At 33.6% G+C, this 20,843-nt stretch overlaps 1 protein-coding gene and 1 pseudogene across 1 annotated transcript; both read right to left on the bottom strand.

Moving 5' to 3' along the window:
- Positions 1-266: 266 nt before the first annotated feature.
- Positions 267-1,897, bottom strand: LOC11421646 (uncharacterized). Its single transcript, XM_003625096.4, has one exon. The coding sequence runs from the start codon at positions 1,684-1,686 to the stop codon at positions 373-375; it is 1,314 nt and encodes a 437-aa protein (XP_003625144.1). The 5' UTR covers positions 1,687-1,897; the 3' UTR covers positions 267-372.
- Positions 1,898-7,321: 5,424 nt separating this feature from the next.
- LOC11418477 (structural maintenance of chromosomes protein 4-like) lies at positions 7,322-19,060 on the bottom strand (annotated as a pseudogene).
- Positions 19,061-20,843: the final 1,783 nt, after the last annotated feature.

Raw genomic sequence — 20,843 nt, 5'->3', positions numbered from 1 at the left:
AGTCCTGACTCAAATTATATATGATGATTGAGAACAAAAAAGTTTTGGCATGTTCTAATAATAACATTAGACCAATCAAATCAATCAAATACAGTATATAATAATGTATGTAAATATACTCTATTCTTGCATGGTCAAAATTTTGTATTAATTTTATTCATTTACTCACTCATAAACACACGACAGTCCATAACTTTCAAGTGAAAGAATACAAAAATGTAAATTCCAAGATGAATATGTACAACTACAAACATCACATAGCAGTGAATTAAAATTTAAAACTATCATTATAAAAAATAATAAATATGATTTTATTTTTTTATTTTTTTTACACCTTCGTGTACTTTTATTTTCTGTGGTAACTAACTATAACTAACAATCTCTATAAACAGAAGAAGAATCTACCACCGACGAACAAATTTGTTTCTTAATAACAGAATTTAAATCATGATTATTCATACCACGTTGAATTATTGCATGATTATGCCCATTGAGTGAACTCACTTCAGGTATCAACTCGTTCAAAACATTTAATTGAACATTCTTACTCTTCAATAGAAACTCGTTACTCGCGAGTTGACTCAGCAAAACCGATTCCGTAACCGAGTTTTTCTTCTTCCTATGCTGAGTTGCAGCACGAACGATCTCAACCATGACTGCATTAGACAACCTTCGAACACCGCGAGCGCCGCCAATGACAACGGCGGGTAGAACAGCACGCTGAGTGCTTGACTGAAGCTTTTTTCCGTGTTTGTTGAAGAGTAAAACCGATTCTGGACTCCGATTCTTGACTCGGTTAAACGGGTCACGAAGAATGAGAATTGTTTTTGTGTCTAAAAGCATCACGTGTTTGAAGTTGCGTCGAACACGACCAAGTAGCATTGGGTAACATGCCCAGCGTCGTAGACTAAACGGAACTCGGTCCAGAAAACCAGATAATGAGTTTTCTGGATCGAGTTCAGTTGCGTCAAAACTTAGTACCGACCCATAACTCAGTGAAGCAGTGGTAGCGTTGTTTCGTATTTTATTACCCCATAAGGGTTCTTGAACTGGGTGGTTATTTCCTTTATGAAAGAAACGAGAAGTGTTGAAAAATGTGTTGTTTGGGGAATGAAGGAGTGTTATGAAAGAATGATTTTCTTGTTGAATAATGTGTGAGAAAGAGGAAGAAGAAGAAGGAGAAGAGAAGATGAAAACAACGTCGGTGGAGGAAATGATGGTGGAAAGATGAAGGAGTCTTAAGAAGAAACGGAAATCTTCGTGGGAGGTTTCATCTGAGACATGGCAGATGAGAAGATCGGACATGGGTTTAGTGCCACGGAGATAGAGGGTGCCCATTTTTTGAAGAGCAAAATGGTGGTTGTTGTGGTGGTTAAGAAGGAAACGACGTCGTAAGGGGGATGGTGATGGTGGGGTGGTTGGGAGTGTGGAGAGGGTGAAGAGGAGGAGAGTTGTGAAGAGGAGAAGTGCACAGATTGAGAGTGTAGATTGTGCTTTGGAGATAATGAGAGATTTTGAAGAAGAAGATGATGGTGAGAAAGAAGAGGAAGAGGAAGGTGAATTTAGTTTAGTTGTTGTTGTGGTGGATGATTTGTCTTGTGGGAATAATACTAAGAGAAGACTCATGTTGTTGTTGTTGGTGGTGGTGGTGCTGTTATCTTCGTTGGTAGATTTTGGCTTTGTCATTGTTGAGAGAGAATCGTGGGTGATGTTTCTTGGTGGTGATGGTTAATGGATGTGTGAAGGAGTGGAAATGGGAGTGGTGGGGTATGAAGTGAAAAGAAGGAACAAATGTAGTAGTAAATATGTAATTGTGGGGGGTGTGTGTGTGTGTGTGTGGTTGATGTTGAGTTGTTATTCATGTCTTGCTCTGCTTGGGGAGATACTACTGTTGTTGTTGGGTCATTTGCTTCACACACATTTTAATCAACTCATTAACACAAGACTCTTCTGTTCTTTAGTTTATTAACGGCTATTATTATAAACAAAAACAAAAAAAAAATAGTTACTTCTTCCATTTTTCTACTACTCGAATATTACATTTTTTTTTTTGTTTTTATAAGTATTCTCTCTAAGAAAGTTATCTTATTCCATCCATGTTTTGAGTATTACATATGGACACTACTTCCAGGTCGAAAGATCCAGGAGGAACGTGACACGATGCAGGAGATAAGATCAAGTATTGTACTGCTACCAACCTCATTGTGGTACGATGGACTCGAAACGTGGCACGATGCTGCATATTCCTGAACATTATTTAAGGCTTCATTCTTCATTTTTTGGGAAGAGCTTCAAGAGAGAAAAACTTGGGAAATCAAAGGAGGTAACTTTAGTGTTGAGGGTCTTTGATTATGGTTTTCTTGAGAGGTTCTCTTGGGTTGGGAAACATTTGTAAACACCTTGGGTGAGTGAAAATCATTGAGTGTCTTGTTCATTGGTGAGATTGGGAAAATGGGTAGAAATTAGAGTTTGTTATTTGTGAGCTTGTTGAAGCTAATTTCTGTAACCCATTTGTATCTCTTTGTAAGAACTCATTGATAGTGGATTTGAGAGATCAATCTCTCCCCCATATTAGGTCAAGTTGGACCGAACTAGGTCAACAATCTTTGGTGTGTTTGTTTCTCTTCTCTCTTTATCTTTTGCTTGTGGTTTTTAGCTTTTCACTTTGATTACTAGATTAGATCTAGATGTTGTTATTATTGTTGTTGCTTGTTGTTTGCTTTGATATTGGTTACTACTTTCCTTTGCTCCACACATCATAGTTTGTATTTGTGTAATTTTGAGTCCGAATTCACAACAACAGGAGTTGGTGATGTAATCTCGATGTTTGATGCTTTGATTTCTACGTCTTTGGTTACAACCCTACAATATAAACAATTTTTAAGTGAGATTAAGAATGAGTGATCATACATGTGGTGTGAACCCCTAATTTAACATGTATATGCTCATGATCTTTGTAATCTTCACTTAGCTTGGTTCACCCTTGAATAAAGGTTGTGCTTGTATATATGATAGTTGAAATAGACAAAAGCACACCTTTGAGTTAAATGAGGTCCTCGATATGTCAAACAATGGAGGCGTGTCTGACAAAGTGCTACCTCTAGCCATGCTTAGTCTAAGGATGGCATCGAGTTAATTTATGCACTACGTCATCTCTTTGATTAATACTATCACGTGAAATCTTATTTGGTGACTAGACAATTGGACCTGTTTAATTTGCGCAATGTGGATCTGGATGGTACTTGATCCAATCATCATTTGGGTTGGCTCCGAAACTAATATTATTACAGTGTCTACGATTGAAGGTGATTTTTGTTGATATAGCGTGAGTTATTTCTCTGCCAATAGTTTCAATGGAATTTTTTCTTTTTAGTATTAGATCTTCTTGTATTAAAAGAAAGAAAAAATGCATGACTTATTTCATTTCGGACAGTAATTTTATACTTTATCCTTATCCTTATTTATCAATCTTTTATGTGTGAACCATATTTTTTTTTATTTAACTGAACACAGCCATGCTTATGTCCTCTTTGGTTGCTTGAATAGTTTTATATTATTTTCTTGATATTATGTGTACTGTGTATTATATTTTTTTGAGGGAAAAAACAAGTAATCACTTACAAAATTATACCAGCATAAATTTAAACAATTTTCTTCAACGGAAACAAAATCTACTTCTAAATTCACAAATTAAAATCGATTTTGGTAATTTCTCATCTAAAACCAATTTTAATCTAACCTATCAACAAATTTAAATTAATAAAAGGGGACTTTAACGTCTGACTACATCTAAACATAAATAAATTTATATTTAATTCACTTCCATCAAAATTAATTCCCACCATTTTAATATAAAACATTAACAAAGCTTAATGGACCTTGGATTTGCTGCTGTAACAAAATCACGCTTTTCACACAGTTACAAATCTCAACCATTGATTCAAGATTAGACAGTTCAGATTACAGTCATAATTTCATACAATTAACGATCTTTTCTATTAATTTTGATCAAACGGCATGAAACTCTTACTACGTCATGCATTAGTTACAACACGAAATCCATTTCCCAATTGATAAGGTCTAAGGGGGTGTTACTTGTTAGGTTAAGAAGTGAAGTAGCTGGGACTAGGAGAGTAATAGAGCAGGAAAAATGACGGTAGTGAATGAATGTGGAGGTGGAGGGAGGGGGTCCAAACAAACAAACTGTAAAAATGCTGTCTATCATATTCATACATAGGATTGTGTACCAGAAATTAAATATATTGGGTAAGCATGCAGTATGCTTATGCAGTAATAGAAGTGGAAGGTTCCGGTAAACAAAACACACGTGTTAATAGGGACACTCCCAAGTCCCGATCTCAACACTTTCTTCTACAAGCGTACTATGCTAATAGTACAAGTGGTTCACTCCATCCATCCACCTTCTTCTACCCTTCCCTCCTAGTGTCGGTTCCTTTGGAAAGCACAAAACATGTTGCCTATAGTTGTATTCCCCTGTGCTTATGCTATGCTACCTACAAATTATTGTGCGTATTTAGGTACGTATATACACCATATAATAATCATACTATATCTACCATCTTTTTCATTTTCTTTTTCTTCAAATTACCTAATGTTATACTAGTACATTGCCCAACATATCACTAGGTTTAGTATTCATGCTACTTAAAAAGGGGTCACTTGGTTAATTATGTCACACTCATCATTTTGGTATGTGTTGTATGACTATCAAGACATATGACCAACATGATTTTTGATAAACCACGGGATTGACTCGTCAAGCTGAAAGTTCACAACAGTGTGTTTTTGAAGTATTGTATGCTTCAGGCAATGTTTCACAATTTTATTTTTTATAAAAGCGCTGCAATTCTCAAGCGATGTCAGTTTTGTTTGTTTGTAGGAACATAAACGCTAATTCTTTTGAAAATTTAAAGCTAGCTTAGTATTCCATGTTTTTTTGACAAAAATAAAACAATATTCATTTATTCATCCAAATTGATAGAGTACATCATTCAACACCGCTAAAAACATAAATAATGAATCTGCTAATTAACTCACACCATCCAAGTTAATAGTATATAACGACATAATGTCTACAAATGAACACCGCAACAAGACGGAAAATCAAACAACACCAACACACCACCACACTCAGACGACGAAATCACGAAGAAAAAACCTAGATCTACGTGAAAAACACTTATTTAGATTGAATTAGAGAGAAAAAGATGAAGATGGATAATTTCACGTTAAAATTTGATCCAAAACAACCCCTCAATGAAAAAACGGAAAGAAAAAACTTACTGGAAAGAAAAAAAACTAGGGTTGATTTGTTGATGAGGGTGATTACCTCCTTTGTATTCCATGCTGAATACTTACTGATTTGAAACTTACGAAAATTATGAAGCATTTTAAAGATGTAATCCTATAATTGTATTTACTATAATGATAATGTTGATAGGGTCTTTAAATATTGAGTAACTTGTCAGCACATCCTATGACTGGCTATAATCATTGGCAGCATTTAAAATAGAAAGAATTGTGAATATAAAGTAAAACATAAAACATAAATTAAGGAATCCTTGGTGACAAGAGAGTGTAATTAGAATTTGTACCCATGTGCAGTTCACTCACCCAATGGCTGTTTAATTGACAACCTTAGCCAACAAGTCATTTTCAACATTTAGGTTTATATTAACCGGTTGACAGCTAACATCCTTCACAATCTGTTCCTTCTTCTACCCTTTTACTCCAAATTTCTTAGTGTACTTTCCCTCAAAGAATTTTCTAATGTGCAAAGCACTTGCACATTTTGATACTACTCTGTATTCTTCATGTAGCCACCAATTCAAATTGACCAATCATGTGGGGTTGAAACCGACCAAATAAGCAATGTATAGTGGGAAGAAATTATAAACCATTACTTGATAAAGTGGAAACGACTTATATTATAGTATTATATTTTATATTTATATTTTAGCACATTTGAGGGCTAAAAACTTGGGATGGTTTGTCTATTTTTGATTATTTTTTTCTTACAAGTTTGTAAAATTATTTGGTGATGAGAGATACTTGTGTTGTGGCCAATGAAAATGGTTTCGGTGCATCACATATATTCCATTTTATCATTATGTGGCTTTTTATTTGGTGGTATCTTGAGTTAGCCTTTATTCCGTGATCCTTGCCGATTCAATGTTATCCCTTCTCATGTGGAAGAATAATAAAAGGATAGAAAGAATGAAATTCACAATTTATCATCATGGTCATCATCATCTTTATAGTACTATATGATTGCAGCTTCTCTTTTTTTCACATGAAATGATTGCAGCTTATTTATATATCATTACTGTTTTTTTTTATGCTCCTACTCATTATTAGTATTTTTTTAACAACGCTGCTAGCTTTTTAATTTTGGTTGGCAGGAATGGAGATGGAGTGTCTTTTGACATTATTTGGGAACATACAATTCATTAGGGACTCAAGGAGTATTCTATCACTAGGTTTTGAGGGGAAAAGTGGAATTTACATTCTTAAACTTGAAAAGAGGTATAATATGCAAAATGGAACCCTTAAGCTTTAGAATATGCAAAATGGTCCTCAACTATTTTCCTTTTGGTCCACAAAATGGTCCTCAACTCAAACGAACATGTATTATAGATGTAACTTGTAACTTGTAAGTACCTAATGTATGTTACAGGTTGTTTTGCCAAATATAAAAATATATCGAAGAACACGTTTTTAAGAAGCAAAAAGCCAAAATAGAACAATTTTTTTAAAGGATTAATTCAATTCTTAAAAATTATTTTTAATAATAATTTGATATGTAATATGATTTATTTTATTTTTTAGAAAATATCAAAGTTTGTCTAATGAATATGTTATTCTAATTAATATGCATGTCAATTGATAGAGGTTAAAATATGCATTGTGAATATAGGCGTTCCTCTATGGTTACAATACCAAATGTATAATATTTGAGCACACACATAAAAAGATTTTTTCTAATAATAAAAAATAAAAAATGATTAAATATTTTGGGAATAAATCACTTTATGCATGTATGCATTATACATTGGGTCTTATGGATATAAGGACAATTATCTGCAAAATGAGAGAATTTGAATCCTTGTATTTGTGCCCAAGCATTGTACAAATTTGGAATGCAAAATATTGATGTGTAAATTGTCATCATCTATTTTTAAAGATTTCAAATATTATGCCAATTTAACAAATAAAACTAATTATATGTATTTTTCATTTATCTCTGACGTATGTCCATGCTAGTGATACAATTAAAAATCAGCTTAGATTTCGTTCAATATACAGAATACATAGCACACCAGTAAATTAGTAATAAATAACAATAACAATTATATGCCAGATCAAACTGATAAGAGACTTGCAACCAAAAAACTGGTAAAGAGACTAGTTATTTAGGCATTCTACACTTTAACATCTCTATGTACACCGACAAATCTATCATGCACTCTTCTGGCAAACTACAAAACTGGACGGATCAATAGTGATGCTCTGTGTGCAATTATCAGTTTTATAAATACCAACAAGTCGATCAGCCAATTCAAACATATTGTTCCTTAGACTGCAAGAAGAATGAGCATACCGCCGTAAGTATTATGACTAATTAAGCATGATTTACTACTAATAACCATAGAAGATCCTTTCTAAATCTAAAGTTACAAGCCTACCTTATGATAATGAACTGAGCATCCTTAGTCCTGTCTTTCACATAATGCCCAACGATAGACACATTCTTGAAGTCTGCCAAACCATATAAAACATAGTTTAGTGTATTGCAAAGTCAGCAATTACAACAAAATAGTTTAGCTACAAAGTTGATAAAAGTACCCAGAGCGGCGTCAATTTCATCCATTACATAAAGCGGTGTGGGCTTGTAATGATGAAGAGCAAATACAAGAGCCAGTGAGCTAAGAGTCTGGGAAATAAATAACAAAAACACACCACTTATTATTAACAGGGAAAAAGATAGTTTTGTCAATGAATTATATAACGCATGAATTGAGGTCAAAATTCAAATGAGGAAGAGGAGGGAGAGAAGGCACCTTTTCACCACCGGATAAATTAGCAATATTTTTCCAGCTTTTCTTTGGTGGTCTAACACTGAATACAACGCCTTCAGAGAAAGGATCCAAAGAATCCACAAGCTCGAGTTCTGCATCACCTCCGAGTGTAATCATCTGCAAACAATAAAAAAGGTAATACTTGTTAATTATCACAACCCTGTGCAATCCATTAGGAACTGTGTTTGTGAGAGTTATTAACGGCCTTGGAAAATATTAAGACCGGAAAGAACTGAGCTTTGGGACATATTTATGAAAATGATTGGTATATAAAATATTGTGCAAGTAGAGTACTTGGCAATTGAACTGTGTCTTCTGATTAGAATTATTCTCAATGTATTACGAAGTGGACAGCTTAAGACCCTAAGAGTTTACTTGTTTCAAAATATGCTTATATATTTTGGAAAATATGAGATTGGGAATATAGTGCTCCCGTATTTGATCCAAGGTTTAAAAAGTTTTTGTAATTTAATGGATTATGAGGAACATTTTTTGTTCATATTTTCTCTCCTTAATTCCCATTGTGTAGGTGGGAATTTTATGCGCCAAGGAGAATAAAAATCATTTTGAAATGTAAACCACCCTTCACCATTTCCAGTTAAACGAGAGAGAGAGAGAGAGAGAGAGGGTGAGTTTGAGGGTGGGGTTATATTCCCATTAATGAAGGGTGTTGTTTCTTATTCTGCCGTTTTTTCCTATATTTCCATATTCCTAATCTCTTATCCAGTTTATAAACTGGACCTGAGAATCTATGCCCTCATTAATTTACATATCTGTCAGCACCATTAGATTCACATCTTATAAATCACACACTTTTCTGGCTTACCACCAAGTTGTAAGTGGCAATGCATTTAAAACACAACTTCACTGTTATCAGAAGTCATGCAATCCAAATATGTTAAGTTTATTAGATATATAACAAGTTAAAAGCACAGTGAACTGCAGAGCAAAGCACAATAAATCCTTCCATAAACTCATCCAATCTGAAATGAAAGATTCAGCTTACATTTTTCACAAATAGAAAATAATAAAGCAAGTCAACAATACAAAATAAATAACCTGCACACCTCTTCTTTCTCAATTCATCATATTGCTTCTTTATATCATCCCGCTCCCGAGTGACTGCATTAAGTTCTTCAACTCGCTCACTGTGCAATGATACCTTCTTCCGATATCTGATATCATAAATTAAGAAACACTTCAGTGCAACACCAAAAAGGAAGACAGTCAGGATAACAAATTGGAAAAGGCCATACTCTGCAATTGAATCAAGATTTGGATTCATCTCTTTCAGTTGTGCTTCAAGCAATGCAACTGTTTCACAGGTCTTTTTCAGGTCACAAGCAGCATTGAGATGTTCTTCAGCCAATGTAGCCTGTAGCTTTTCTTGATCCACTAAATCTACCTGAATTCTGCATCCAATTTGTCTTTGTAAGAATTTCAGAATAGTGAAGAATGTATTCCCAAACAAATATTGAATGACATACTGCTCAAGATGCTTGGAAATAGCAAATTGCAACTCATCTAGTCTTTTCTTGTAACTTTTCCCCTTTATTTCCAATTCTTTGTATGCTTTCTTCATGTCTTTTAATTTAAAATCAGCGTCAACCTGCAAAATAAAGACTACAGTGAGAAAACTCCAACTTTAAGAGACATGAAAAATGGTCACACAACCGGTACCTCAGACGCGCGCAATTCGTCCACTGATTTTTTCATCTTATCATGCTCAGATTTTGCTTCCTCTAAGACATCCCAGTGTTTGTCAATCATCTACATAGTAATGTACACAATACATGAACGTACAATCACCACCGCCACCACTTATGTAGGCACATAATTTACATAACCAGACAAGCAAAAGAACAAGGAAAAGAACCTCTTGTGTTTTCTTATAATTCTCTTGAACAGCAGATTTTTTCTGCTTTATTTCTTTGATGTTTCCATTTAACTTTTCCTCCTCCTCAGTTAACCTTTCTTTCTTCTTCGAATCCTCTATTCCTTTAGCCAACTTCTTCATCATCTTTTCCCTGTCTCTATTTGAACCTTGTGACGGTTAATCACTGAGCTGGTCTTGTCAATATCTTAGTAAATGGGTACCATTAGTATAGACACAGCATCATATTGAATTTAAAGTTCTTCTCAATATCCAGGATGCTTACAGACTGAATTTTCTGGACCTTCAACTTCTGAGATTTTAATTTTTCACCTCCAGCATTCTCTATTTTCGTCTGAAGCTCTGAAACCTAAAAATGAAGGATAAGTTTGGCTAACTTAATTTAAATAAAGATATAGCCTTTGTTAACTGCGAACACTGCTAGAAATCAAAAGATAAAGATAAAGATGACATGCAAGGCCAGTCAAGCAACACCAAACTTGCAAAGCAATTCAAAGTTATAAACATAAGAAAGTTCAAAGCCCACCTTTTCCTTCAGTTTTTTAGATCCGTCAGCAAGTCTATTAATCTCTCTTTCTTCTGGAAAAATACTATTCTTCAGCTCTTCCAACCGATCAAGCTCGTTCTCTTGTGGCTTTGATGCAACTTCAAGGGAACCAAATTGTTTTTCAATATAACTATGTTGTGAATTCAAACTGTCAACCTGTAGAAGAAGGGGGAAGAAATCAATGCTTGGTACCAACAACTCCATAAAAGTGCCTTTCTAGACTCAGAAATAAGCATTACCTCCTTCAGGCTTTTAGCCAGCTTCATTTTTAAAGCTGCAATATTTTTTTCCGCGTCCTGGTATTGCTTCACAGCATCCATCATTCCTTGGCGAATTTCATTCAATTCGTTGGTCAATCCAGACAATTCCGTCTCAGCTCTTGCAACGTCTTCTCCAGACACATTTGTACCTCGAATCGATGTGCCCATCTTCCCACCCTTGGGCTTACTACCCCGCCACTCATTGTTCCAGATTTTTCAAAAAGTTCACCATCAAGAGTAACAACTCGCCGAAACTCATTGTTTCCACCATATGCTATGCGTGTTGCCTAAAAAATTTACAGGAGGAAAAAATGTTGCTATTTATTTGCTTCCTTTTTTGATACAAACAGTGGCAAATTAGCTGTCCAAGACCAAGGTAATATGTCTTCGTTTTAAAATAACTAATAATTATATTTATAGTAAGCCATACAATTCAATTATTATTTCTTGTATCATAAACAATCTAATAGTTTTATGATATAAGAAACAAAAATTCAAAACTTCTCAAGAACAACTCTTAAATTTATAATCAGAACAAAGTTTTATGCTAAGGAGGAACAATTGACCTGGTCCAGATCCTTAGCAACAACTGTGTTTCGAAGTGCTGCAAAGAAAGCAAGTTTCATTCTTTCATCTTGAACCTTTACTATATCAAAAAGGCGGGGAACCCCCTCTGGAGTGCTTACACTCTTTTTCATCATTGGAAGAAGATCAACCTGCTTCTCCTGAAAAAGAAAAAAATGTTATTATAATTATATTTGTCTGATTTGGTTTAAATTTAAACTATTATCATTGCACAAAAAAACATTGAAATACAAAATAGATAATCAATGGGAAATCGTATTCCATTCAATCAAATCAACACTATTATTCAATACCAACTTTTAAGCGAAGCTGGAACTTGGAAATTAATGTGAAAAAACACGAATTTGCAAATTGCTAAAGAATCAATTCAGCCATGGTTATACTAATCAAATTTCAGTAGACCAGAAGTTAAAGTGAGCAAATTGATTAATACCATTCAAAATCTTCAACAGCTATTCAGCAGCAGAAACACATTAGATAATGTAAGTTATCTACACCAATATATAGATGGGATACATAGTTTTGGGCTGGATTTTTGCTTCTGTTTTTGCCCTTCATTTGAACTATATTATTTACTACAACAACAACCAAGCCTTATCCCACTAAGCGCGATCGGTTAAATAAATCAAATTACCCTATAATGTTCTATCATAAACCATATTTGGATCCAATTCATTAACATCTAAATCTTTCCAAATAGTTTCTCTTATAGTTTTTCTAGGTCTTCCTCTACTTCTTCTGATCTGACTCTCCTCCATCTGATCTGCTCTTCGTACTACAACATCTATAGGTATTCTCTCTATATGCCCAAACAACCTAAGACTATTTTCTACCATCTTTTCTACTATAGGTGCTACCCCAACTCTCTCTCTAATGGTGTCATTCCTAAACCTATCCCTTCTAGTCTTACCACCCATCCAACACAACATTCTCATCTTCGATACGCTTACTGCCAAAAATTGAATCAATTGTTGCATCAAGATGATTAGAACAATCGTGTTTAAGAAATGTAATGCGAGGAACCTGATGAGTGGTGCATAAGGAACCGTACGTAAATATTGGCCTTTATTTTAATCTTATTTGCCAAAAATATTTGATCGCATAGTACATGAAATAATTGATATCTCTATTGCAAAAAAAAAAATAAAATTGATATCTCTTTCCACATACAATTAAGCGCAACAGAAAAGCGGCTAGTCTTTCCGCTAGTAACAACAATAAAATAGATACCAATATCATGAAAGTAGCAACACCAAGATTCTCCCTGCGAAGTAACTCAACACAGGCTTGTGCTGCAGTTGTTGTTTCCACCACAATATAGTCAAGCCCAGAACATGCTGTTGATATTGCAACATCAAACTTCGCTGCAGTTATCAAAATTCAGACATCAATATAGAGGTATATTCTGATCACATACAATGTCAATACATCAATAAAGTTAATCACTGTTCACCAGCATCCAGATCGATTAGAAGATAAATTCAATAATTCGTATTCACAATCTAATCTAATATCATTCAGCGAGTAAAACAAAATAAAACTAAGCCAAAAATATTTGGAAAGTGTAAACTAATTAATAGACAAAATAAAACATGATAGATGATATGTATGATGTATTTGCTTTTGGGATATTGGATTTTAGCATTAGAATTTGAAATTATTTTTGAGGAAGCAAAAGAGATCGCTCCTCCTCTGAGTTTACTTAAACCTTCAAACTACAACCAAATAAAGCATAGGTGGAATAAACCTAGCTTTTGGCTACTAGTTCAAATTCAAAACTTCCACAACAATAAGCCATTACCCCAAGTTCTATAAAGTCTATTTCATTTTGATCATAAAAAATAGGTAAGATATGTTTGTTTTTGAAAATTCAGTGTACCGGCATAAAATTTTATAATTAAATTTAAATCAATTAATAATAACAGATACAATCAGGACCATCATAAACCAGGTTTTTTTGCAGTTTTCACGGCACGAAAGGGATCTAATTTGGAAAACTTAAAAAGAACATCATCAAGCCAGAAAGATTGCAATAAAAAAAACCTTACCATCAATGGCACCTAGGTCACCCATGCGTCCATATATCCCTTCTATTTGTCCGGTTTCCTTAGCTTTCATGATTGCTTTTAGAACTGATCCCTGACTCTTCTCTGAATCTAAAACAGACTTCAGTTCAGCAACTTTCTGTCTAGCAACTTGTTCAGGAGCAATTACGGCATCTTGTTTTTGGATGCATTCCTTAAGAAAAAGAACATTATCACCAAAAGCCTGGGAAAAAAAATGTTAAAGTGGAATAAAGAAGGAAAATTTACTCACTTCTTCCACTCTGAGTTTCCAATGCTTCATGCCTCTTCTTTTCTATATCACTCTTAATTTGAGAAATGCTTGCAGTTTTTGATATAATTTTTTCTGTTATGCTTTTCATCTGATTTTGAGCATATTTAAAGGTTTCACGAGCACCTTCATGCTGAAAAGAAAAACCATCAAGGATCACCTTCAATATCAAACATGCTCCTACTCGCTTAAAAGCTTAGCCTCACTAGATGCAACGTCAAGCTTTCCCTTGTGCTCGATCAAATCATTTTCCCAAGGTTCAAGCTCCAAACGAAATTTAGCAAGCTCAGAGAGGAATTTCTCAGTTTCAACTGTTTACCAATAATAAAAAATTAATTTGAAACCGTCAAGAAAAGAAAACTACAATTAATATCCACTACTGCTCATAGTATATATTGGTTTCATTTTTGTATATGGAATCAATTTAATATAATTTAGACAGGCTGATGAAGTAGAAAAACAGATTTTTAGGGGATAAGTTAGCAGCTTAGTTCAAAATGAAGGACCACAGGAGGTTGAAGTACTTCCACGGCATAGAGGTTGTCTACTCTTGGAAATTTATCTTCATCTTTCATAGGAAATATGTCCTGGATCTTTATAAGAAGATAAGTTGAGTTGCAAAACAACTGGTGTTCCCACAGAGCATAATCACCAAATGGAAAAAGATGGGGTAGAAAGCCGATAAACTTGTAACAATAGTAAGAAATACAATTACTTTTTATCCTCTTCACGACTTCACCTTCTCTTTTCAAGTGCAATGAAAACTAACAAATGTATTTATGTATACTTACTAAAACTAGCACTTGTATGTGGCTACATATTAGCTTAAGCAGTTTTATACTTTTGGAAGTATTTAAACAATTAAAGATTTGCATGAAAATACCAAAAACAGGGATCAGTTTTCCCATCAAGCAACCTACTATTTTTTAAGAAGAGACCAAACCAATATGCATCCATTCAAACCAATCCGATTCATACCTATTTGTTGGTTTAACAACTAATCGACAATTGGTTCAATAGAAAAAAATGATTCGCTTACTTCAAAGAGAATAATGATTCACATAGTTGATTGAGCCTCGCTGAGGGTCTGGTTCACAATTATACTGAACCGATCTGACATATTACAATCATTATTATCTATCAATTTAAATTTGGATAAGCTAAAAGCCAAGACAGTCAGCTATGCATCAGAATTGAGAACCTAACCAGCCAAGCATTGTAAGTTTAACAATCAATACGGCAAACGACGAATGTTGCAAGGAAGCATGTTTAAGAGCTGAAAGGTTTTGATGAGGTTAACACTAAAAGCATCATATGGAGATGCATTCGGTAAATCAAATTTAATCAAAGGCAACTTCAAGCATATCAGTGGTTAAGAAAGACAAGGGCCCACCTTTAGAACTCTGTGATCTCTTCCAAGACTCTCTCCTCATCAGTCAACAATTTTTGCAGTTTAGGGATATTATCCTCGAGTTTTGGTGTCATATTATTTGAGTCCTCACCCTCTTTCACAAGAGCTTCAATTCTTGATGAATCCTGAAATATGAATGAATAGATAAGGCACTTCGCTCATGCATTTATTCAAGTGCAATAAATCATGTCTTCCCATTACCTTTTCCACTTTATCCTCCAGCTTCTTGATCTTCCGATTCATGTGCATAAAATTTTCTTCATGCTTGACATTCTGCCTCTCAAACTCCTTGATTTCTTCCTTATACTTCCTCGTATCATTATCTAGCTCCTGTTACAGGCATAAGAGAAGAAAAAAATCGGTTATTACCTGATAAGCTTATCACTAAGCATACAATGCCCTGGCATGCCATCATGCAAACTGATAAGTTCAAGTCAAGTCCCATGTCATGTGAACCTCTTGTCTTTTCATATTGTTATTGTGCGTAGCTTCAAGATCCTTCAGAACTTGTTTACTTTCTTGGATTTTGTCCCTGGAATAAGGTATCACAAAGTTGTTCATGAGTCAAGAATAAGAAAAGTGAATAATTAGGAAAGTTGTATGTATATATAGAGAAAGACAATAGATGAAATTAAAAGTTACCTTTCCGCCTTAAGATTTTCTTCTAGGCTAGCAACACACTCTTGTAACTCATCCATTTTTCCACCTGTATCAGCAACAGCTAGCTTCGTAGCCTTCTCTTTCCATTTTAAGAGAGATAACTCTTTAAGCATGTACGCTTCTGCTTCATTCTTCACATCCTGTTTCAAAAGAACTATTAGGAGTTGTTCAAATGTCAAGTGATCCATTTAGTCACAATTCTTACGTGCCTCCAAGCTGTCTCTTTCTTTCTCAGATAGCTTGACCATCTGTACCACCCCAGATCTTCTCTCATTTAGAAATTCTAACCTAAAAAAACAACACTTCAGACATTAGAAGTTCTCTGCTATAATTGGAATCCAAGTGATTAATAAACAGTATGTCACCAGAAAAATATGAAAAGTGGGTCCTTATTATAGAGCAAATAAAGTTTATACATTCTTTCGTGATTAGTAGCTAAGGCAGTTTAGTGATGATAGCTGTATAATAGCTGTCACACAGATTGTTAGAGAGATGAGGTTGGGTTGGGCCTAAATCAGCTCCACAAAACAGCTTTCAAAATGAGGGATGTTCATCACTTACAACCAATTTTCATACCATATCACTATTCAATGTATGACTCTCAACCGTTATAACAGAATATCTGAGTGACTGAGAAAAGGGGCTATCGTCTATTAATGTGGTTGGAACATAACGTGAGTGGAGAATAAGAAAGAGTATGTCAATCTGATATGACTGAATTGGTCTTATGTATGGAAGAGGAATGAAGTAATTCAGGTGTTAGGGAATTGGGAGGCTGCAGTCCCTTGAATTGCTGCTTATCCAGTCTTCACTGCTTTTTCTGTATATCCTTTTGTATAGTTCATCTTCTTACATGGTTGATTGTATGGCAGGAAGTAATAGTATCTTTCCTTGTATGGTTCATCTTCTTACATGTAATAATATTATTAAGTGGGTGTACTCTAGCATTCCCCATTTTTATGTATATCCTTTCCTTGGATAGTTATAGTTCATCTTCTCACATGGTCGATTGTATAGCAGAACAAAATGGTATCTTAAGTATGAATTACACAAAATTTAGTTTCCTATCCATCAGTTTTTTTAGTTTCCTAACAGATCACAGGCTGTTTAAAACAAAAAGGCGAATTAAACCTCTATTTGTTTGGGTAAACAGCTTATTACATGATTTTCATAAGCTTATATGAGAAGCTTATTAAAATGACCCAAGAACTTATGGGTAGCTCATCATAAGCTATGTTTATAAGTTTATCCAAATACTTGCTTGGGTACACTTATGTCATGCATAATCCCAGATGAACTCAAAAATTAAAAATAAAAACAACTCTTTCAGATGCCCCGTATATTTTAATTGTAATAAGCAAATCAAACCAAATTAGGCAACAACAACAACAACAAAAAGTATCTATCTATGCTTTTTTAATGTTGATTGAGAAATTTGCATTTCAGAATTGAAATGAAGAAAGGTGCTCACTGTTTATATGACTCGTCAATTTTTTCTACATATTTTTTGGTCCCAGCTATATCTTCCAAATATTCTAGAAAGCCTTCATCATGAGGTCCTTGAGATTTTGGTTTCATAAGTGAAATCTGCTCAACTTCACCCTGATAAGAAACAGTTTAAGCATCAACAGAGATATACATGACCACCTTTAAAACAAAATTAAAAGCATCGTATATGAAATAACCAACCTGAAGGATCAGAAACCTATTATTGTCAAGGTCAACACCTTTCTCTTTCAATTTATTGGTAACTTCAGTGAAGTTGCTTGAAATGTTATTAATGTAATACTTAGAGGAGTTGTCCCGAAAAGCCACCCTTGTAATTTTAAAATCACGTCCAGAAACAGCCTTATGTGTTCCATCTTCCTGCAGTCATACATAATTCAATTCTAATTTTTAAATATCAAAGATGAAAAACACAAAAGGGTCATAAAACCGTAAATATGAAAACGCTTTTGACCACTGGCAGTGTGGTATAAAGGCCACACTTAAAAACAAGCTTGTGGCAGAAGAAACCAAAGGAAAATAAGAAAACAAAAAAGAATCTAAAATCTAAGAATAAGGGACACATGTGTAACTAAGGGTGCTTACGATTTTCTCCCTTGATTTTCCATTGAATAAGTTTTACTACTAAATGTCTGCTGGAAATTCTGCCTTATGTATGAGCCTTATGAAAGTTTTACCTAGTAAGTTTCCATTGTATGAGCCACCTTAATTGCGGAATTAGGCTATCTTTCATTGCAGCCTCCAAGTGCTTCATTGTACAAGCCTACTAAAGTATGACAGGGTAGGTTTAGACTTGCATCACCTATAGACATGGTTTAAGTAGTGCTTATAAAGCTTAGACAGTCCTCAATAAAGTGAAGCCATTTGTAAATTCGTTTCACTTTTGTTCCTTCTTTACCTTTACATTCTGATTATACTTTCTTTCCTGTTTAGCCTTTGTAAATTCTTAAAATCACTAAATAAAGCGAAACCATTTTTAGAATTAATAGTGAAAACATATCAAATGAAACTTAAAACAAAAGAACGAAATCTACAAGCTTTTCATGCTTCACGAGAGCAAAAAATAAACTTTGTCAAAAAAAAAAAAACATCAAATTGAAAGACTTTATGAATTACGCCATTAATATCTCATCTTATGTTATACATACGTAGAAAAATTAATATAAAAGGATTAATAAGAAAAGGTACCAAATCAAGAATCTCCTGAAAATAAACAGAAACCTCAGCACTATCCAAATTGTGGTGATCGGTAGAATTGTGTATAAGCTCCGAAACTTTGTTCAATCGCCTCTGCAAGCACCAATCGGCAATCAAAATAAGTAAACAAAAATTTAAAAAAATTCTAGAACACTCGAGAAAAGGAACAAACCTGTTTCGCTCTCTTCCCAAATACAAACAACATGGCATCAATCACATTACTCTTTCCACTTCCATTGGGTCCAACCACAGCCGAAAAACTCTGCAACAAAAACTTACCAAAATTTCAACTTCACAAATTGAATGATTCAAACAAATGGAAGAATCCAATTAATAACCTTATGAAATGGGCCAACGCGTTGTTCGCCAGCGTAAGATTTGAAGTTCCGCATCACCATCTCTTTGATGAAAAGCCTAGATGGTGGTTGTGATTCCATTGATGCGGAAGAGTTAGGTTTGTTTGGGAATTTTCGTTTTTGTTTTTCTCTGCAGTTACGTTAAATTGAATTGTAGTAATGAAGATAGATAGGGTTTGAGAAAAAGTGATTATTTCGAAATGGAAATGGAAAAGCGCGATGAATAGGGGTTTCAAATTTTGATTTTGAATGTATATATACTACAGGTCTTCGTGGGTAACGAGCCCTTCACCCTTTGAGGCTTCTAATTATTTTTATTTAATTCAATAATAATAATAATACCAATGCTAAACGGTGCCTCAAGTCATTGGTTAAGTATCTAAAACAATAAAATTTCATACAAAAGTAATGTAGTCATTATTTGGTCAAAACCAACCGACAAAGTTTCTATTTAAGGAGTTTTTAACCAATGCTTCGGAAACACTATTTAACAAAACCTAAATAATAATAATAATAACTAAATAAAATAAATCAGATGTTATAAAAAAAATTACATTCATTGTCTTTAAACATAATTTCAGATTTTGTTATTTATCTTCTTTTTTCTGTCATTTTTAATCATCAAATCTAAAATTTATATGAAAACATGAATAAAAACCATAAACTGAATCTTAAAAATTCATTTCAAATAGACGCCAACTTATTTAGAACACTCTTTATAAATATGATTTATATAAATAGACGCTAGCTTATTTTTAGAGGTTTGATGCGAGCATGTTAAATTATTTACACTTATTTAACTAAGTGTGATCATTGATGCATAACTCATGTTTTTAAAATTGTTTTGCTCAATAATTTTCAACAGTTTAATATGATTTGATTAACGAATTATAATATAATATACATAATATTTACGAGATCAGAAAAAATATGTTTAAATTTATATTATATAATAGAAGAATGCTAACAACACACATTTTTCAACATTCTCTTTTTTATTGGTTAAAACTTACATGGTTCCACCAAATTTATTTGGTGGGACTCATGTGAATTTTAACCAATCAAAAAAATGTGTGTTAAAATGTGTGTTGGTAGCATTTCTCTATATAATATTTATGTAATTAAAAGAAGGATAAAAGAGGAATATATAGTTATAATGCATTCCATTTATTTTTTAAATAATGGGACAAAATTTTTACTTCATTCCATCATAATATATTTTAACAATGAAATAAAAGTTTTGTTTCATTCCACTCTACTTTCATTTCAGTATGTTTACGTTCCGCTCTGTTTATTTTAAAATATCTAAACATAATCTTAAGCTTATAGCAAGGAACGAAGTTCGTGTTCATTCGTAGTAAGTGTTTAAACTTGTAACAAGGGAGGAAGTTCAAATCCGCTCAGGACAGTTGTAAAATGGCTATCAGTGTCACTTTGAATGAATGAATATAACTTTTTTTGTCCAAAAAAAGAAAAATTAATAAATAATATATTAATACAATGTCTCATGCTAATAATAAAACTAATAAGTATGAACATTTTTTAAGATTGAGTCTGACTCACCTTTAGACTCAAAAATCCAAAATACAATCCAATATAATTTTTAAAAAGAGCTTTGTTATTAATAGAACTCATATTCACAAGTGATGACAAACTTTGAAAGAAATGTTTCTCGAACGGCAATGTTTGTTCGGATATGGAATAGTTAATACCCAATGATGGAGGTGTACCAACTATTATGGATCGATCCTTTGTACTTGTCCAATACCATATTCATAAAATTATATAAGCATCACAATGTGGCCTATCAAGGTATGTCTCATTCTAAACGTCTCATCCACCTCAAACACATACTGACTTAAACGTCATAATATTTACAAATACACACATATTATTAACCAAACAACACCATCGAGGAGTATTTCGTCCATGATTCATCGTCATATGTGAATATGAGATCCATTGGAAACAAAGTTATGAGAGTGTAACCAAAC

The sequence above is a fragment of the Medicago truncatula genome, chromosome 7 (assembly GCF_003473485.1).
Source record: "Medicago truncatula cultivar Jemalong A17 chromosome 7, MtrunA17r5.0-ANR, whole genome shotgun sequence".
In the NCBI taxonomy this organism is placed as follows: Eukaryota; Viridiplantae; Streptophyta; class Magnoliopsida; order Fabales; family Fabaceae; genus Medicago; species Medicago truncatula.
Note: the sequence above shows the minus strand (reverse complement) of the source record. Positions and strands in the feature narration are given on the sequence as shown.

Bases quoted from the DNA above. Each gene is read 5' to 3' on its own strand.
- LOC11421646 (XM_003625096.4), bottom strand. From the start codon at position 1,686: ATGACAAAGCCAAAATCTACCAACGAAGATAACAGCACCACCACCACC.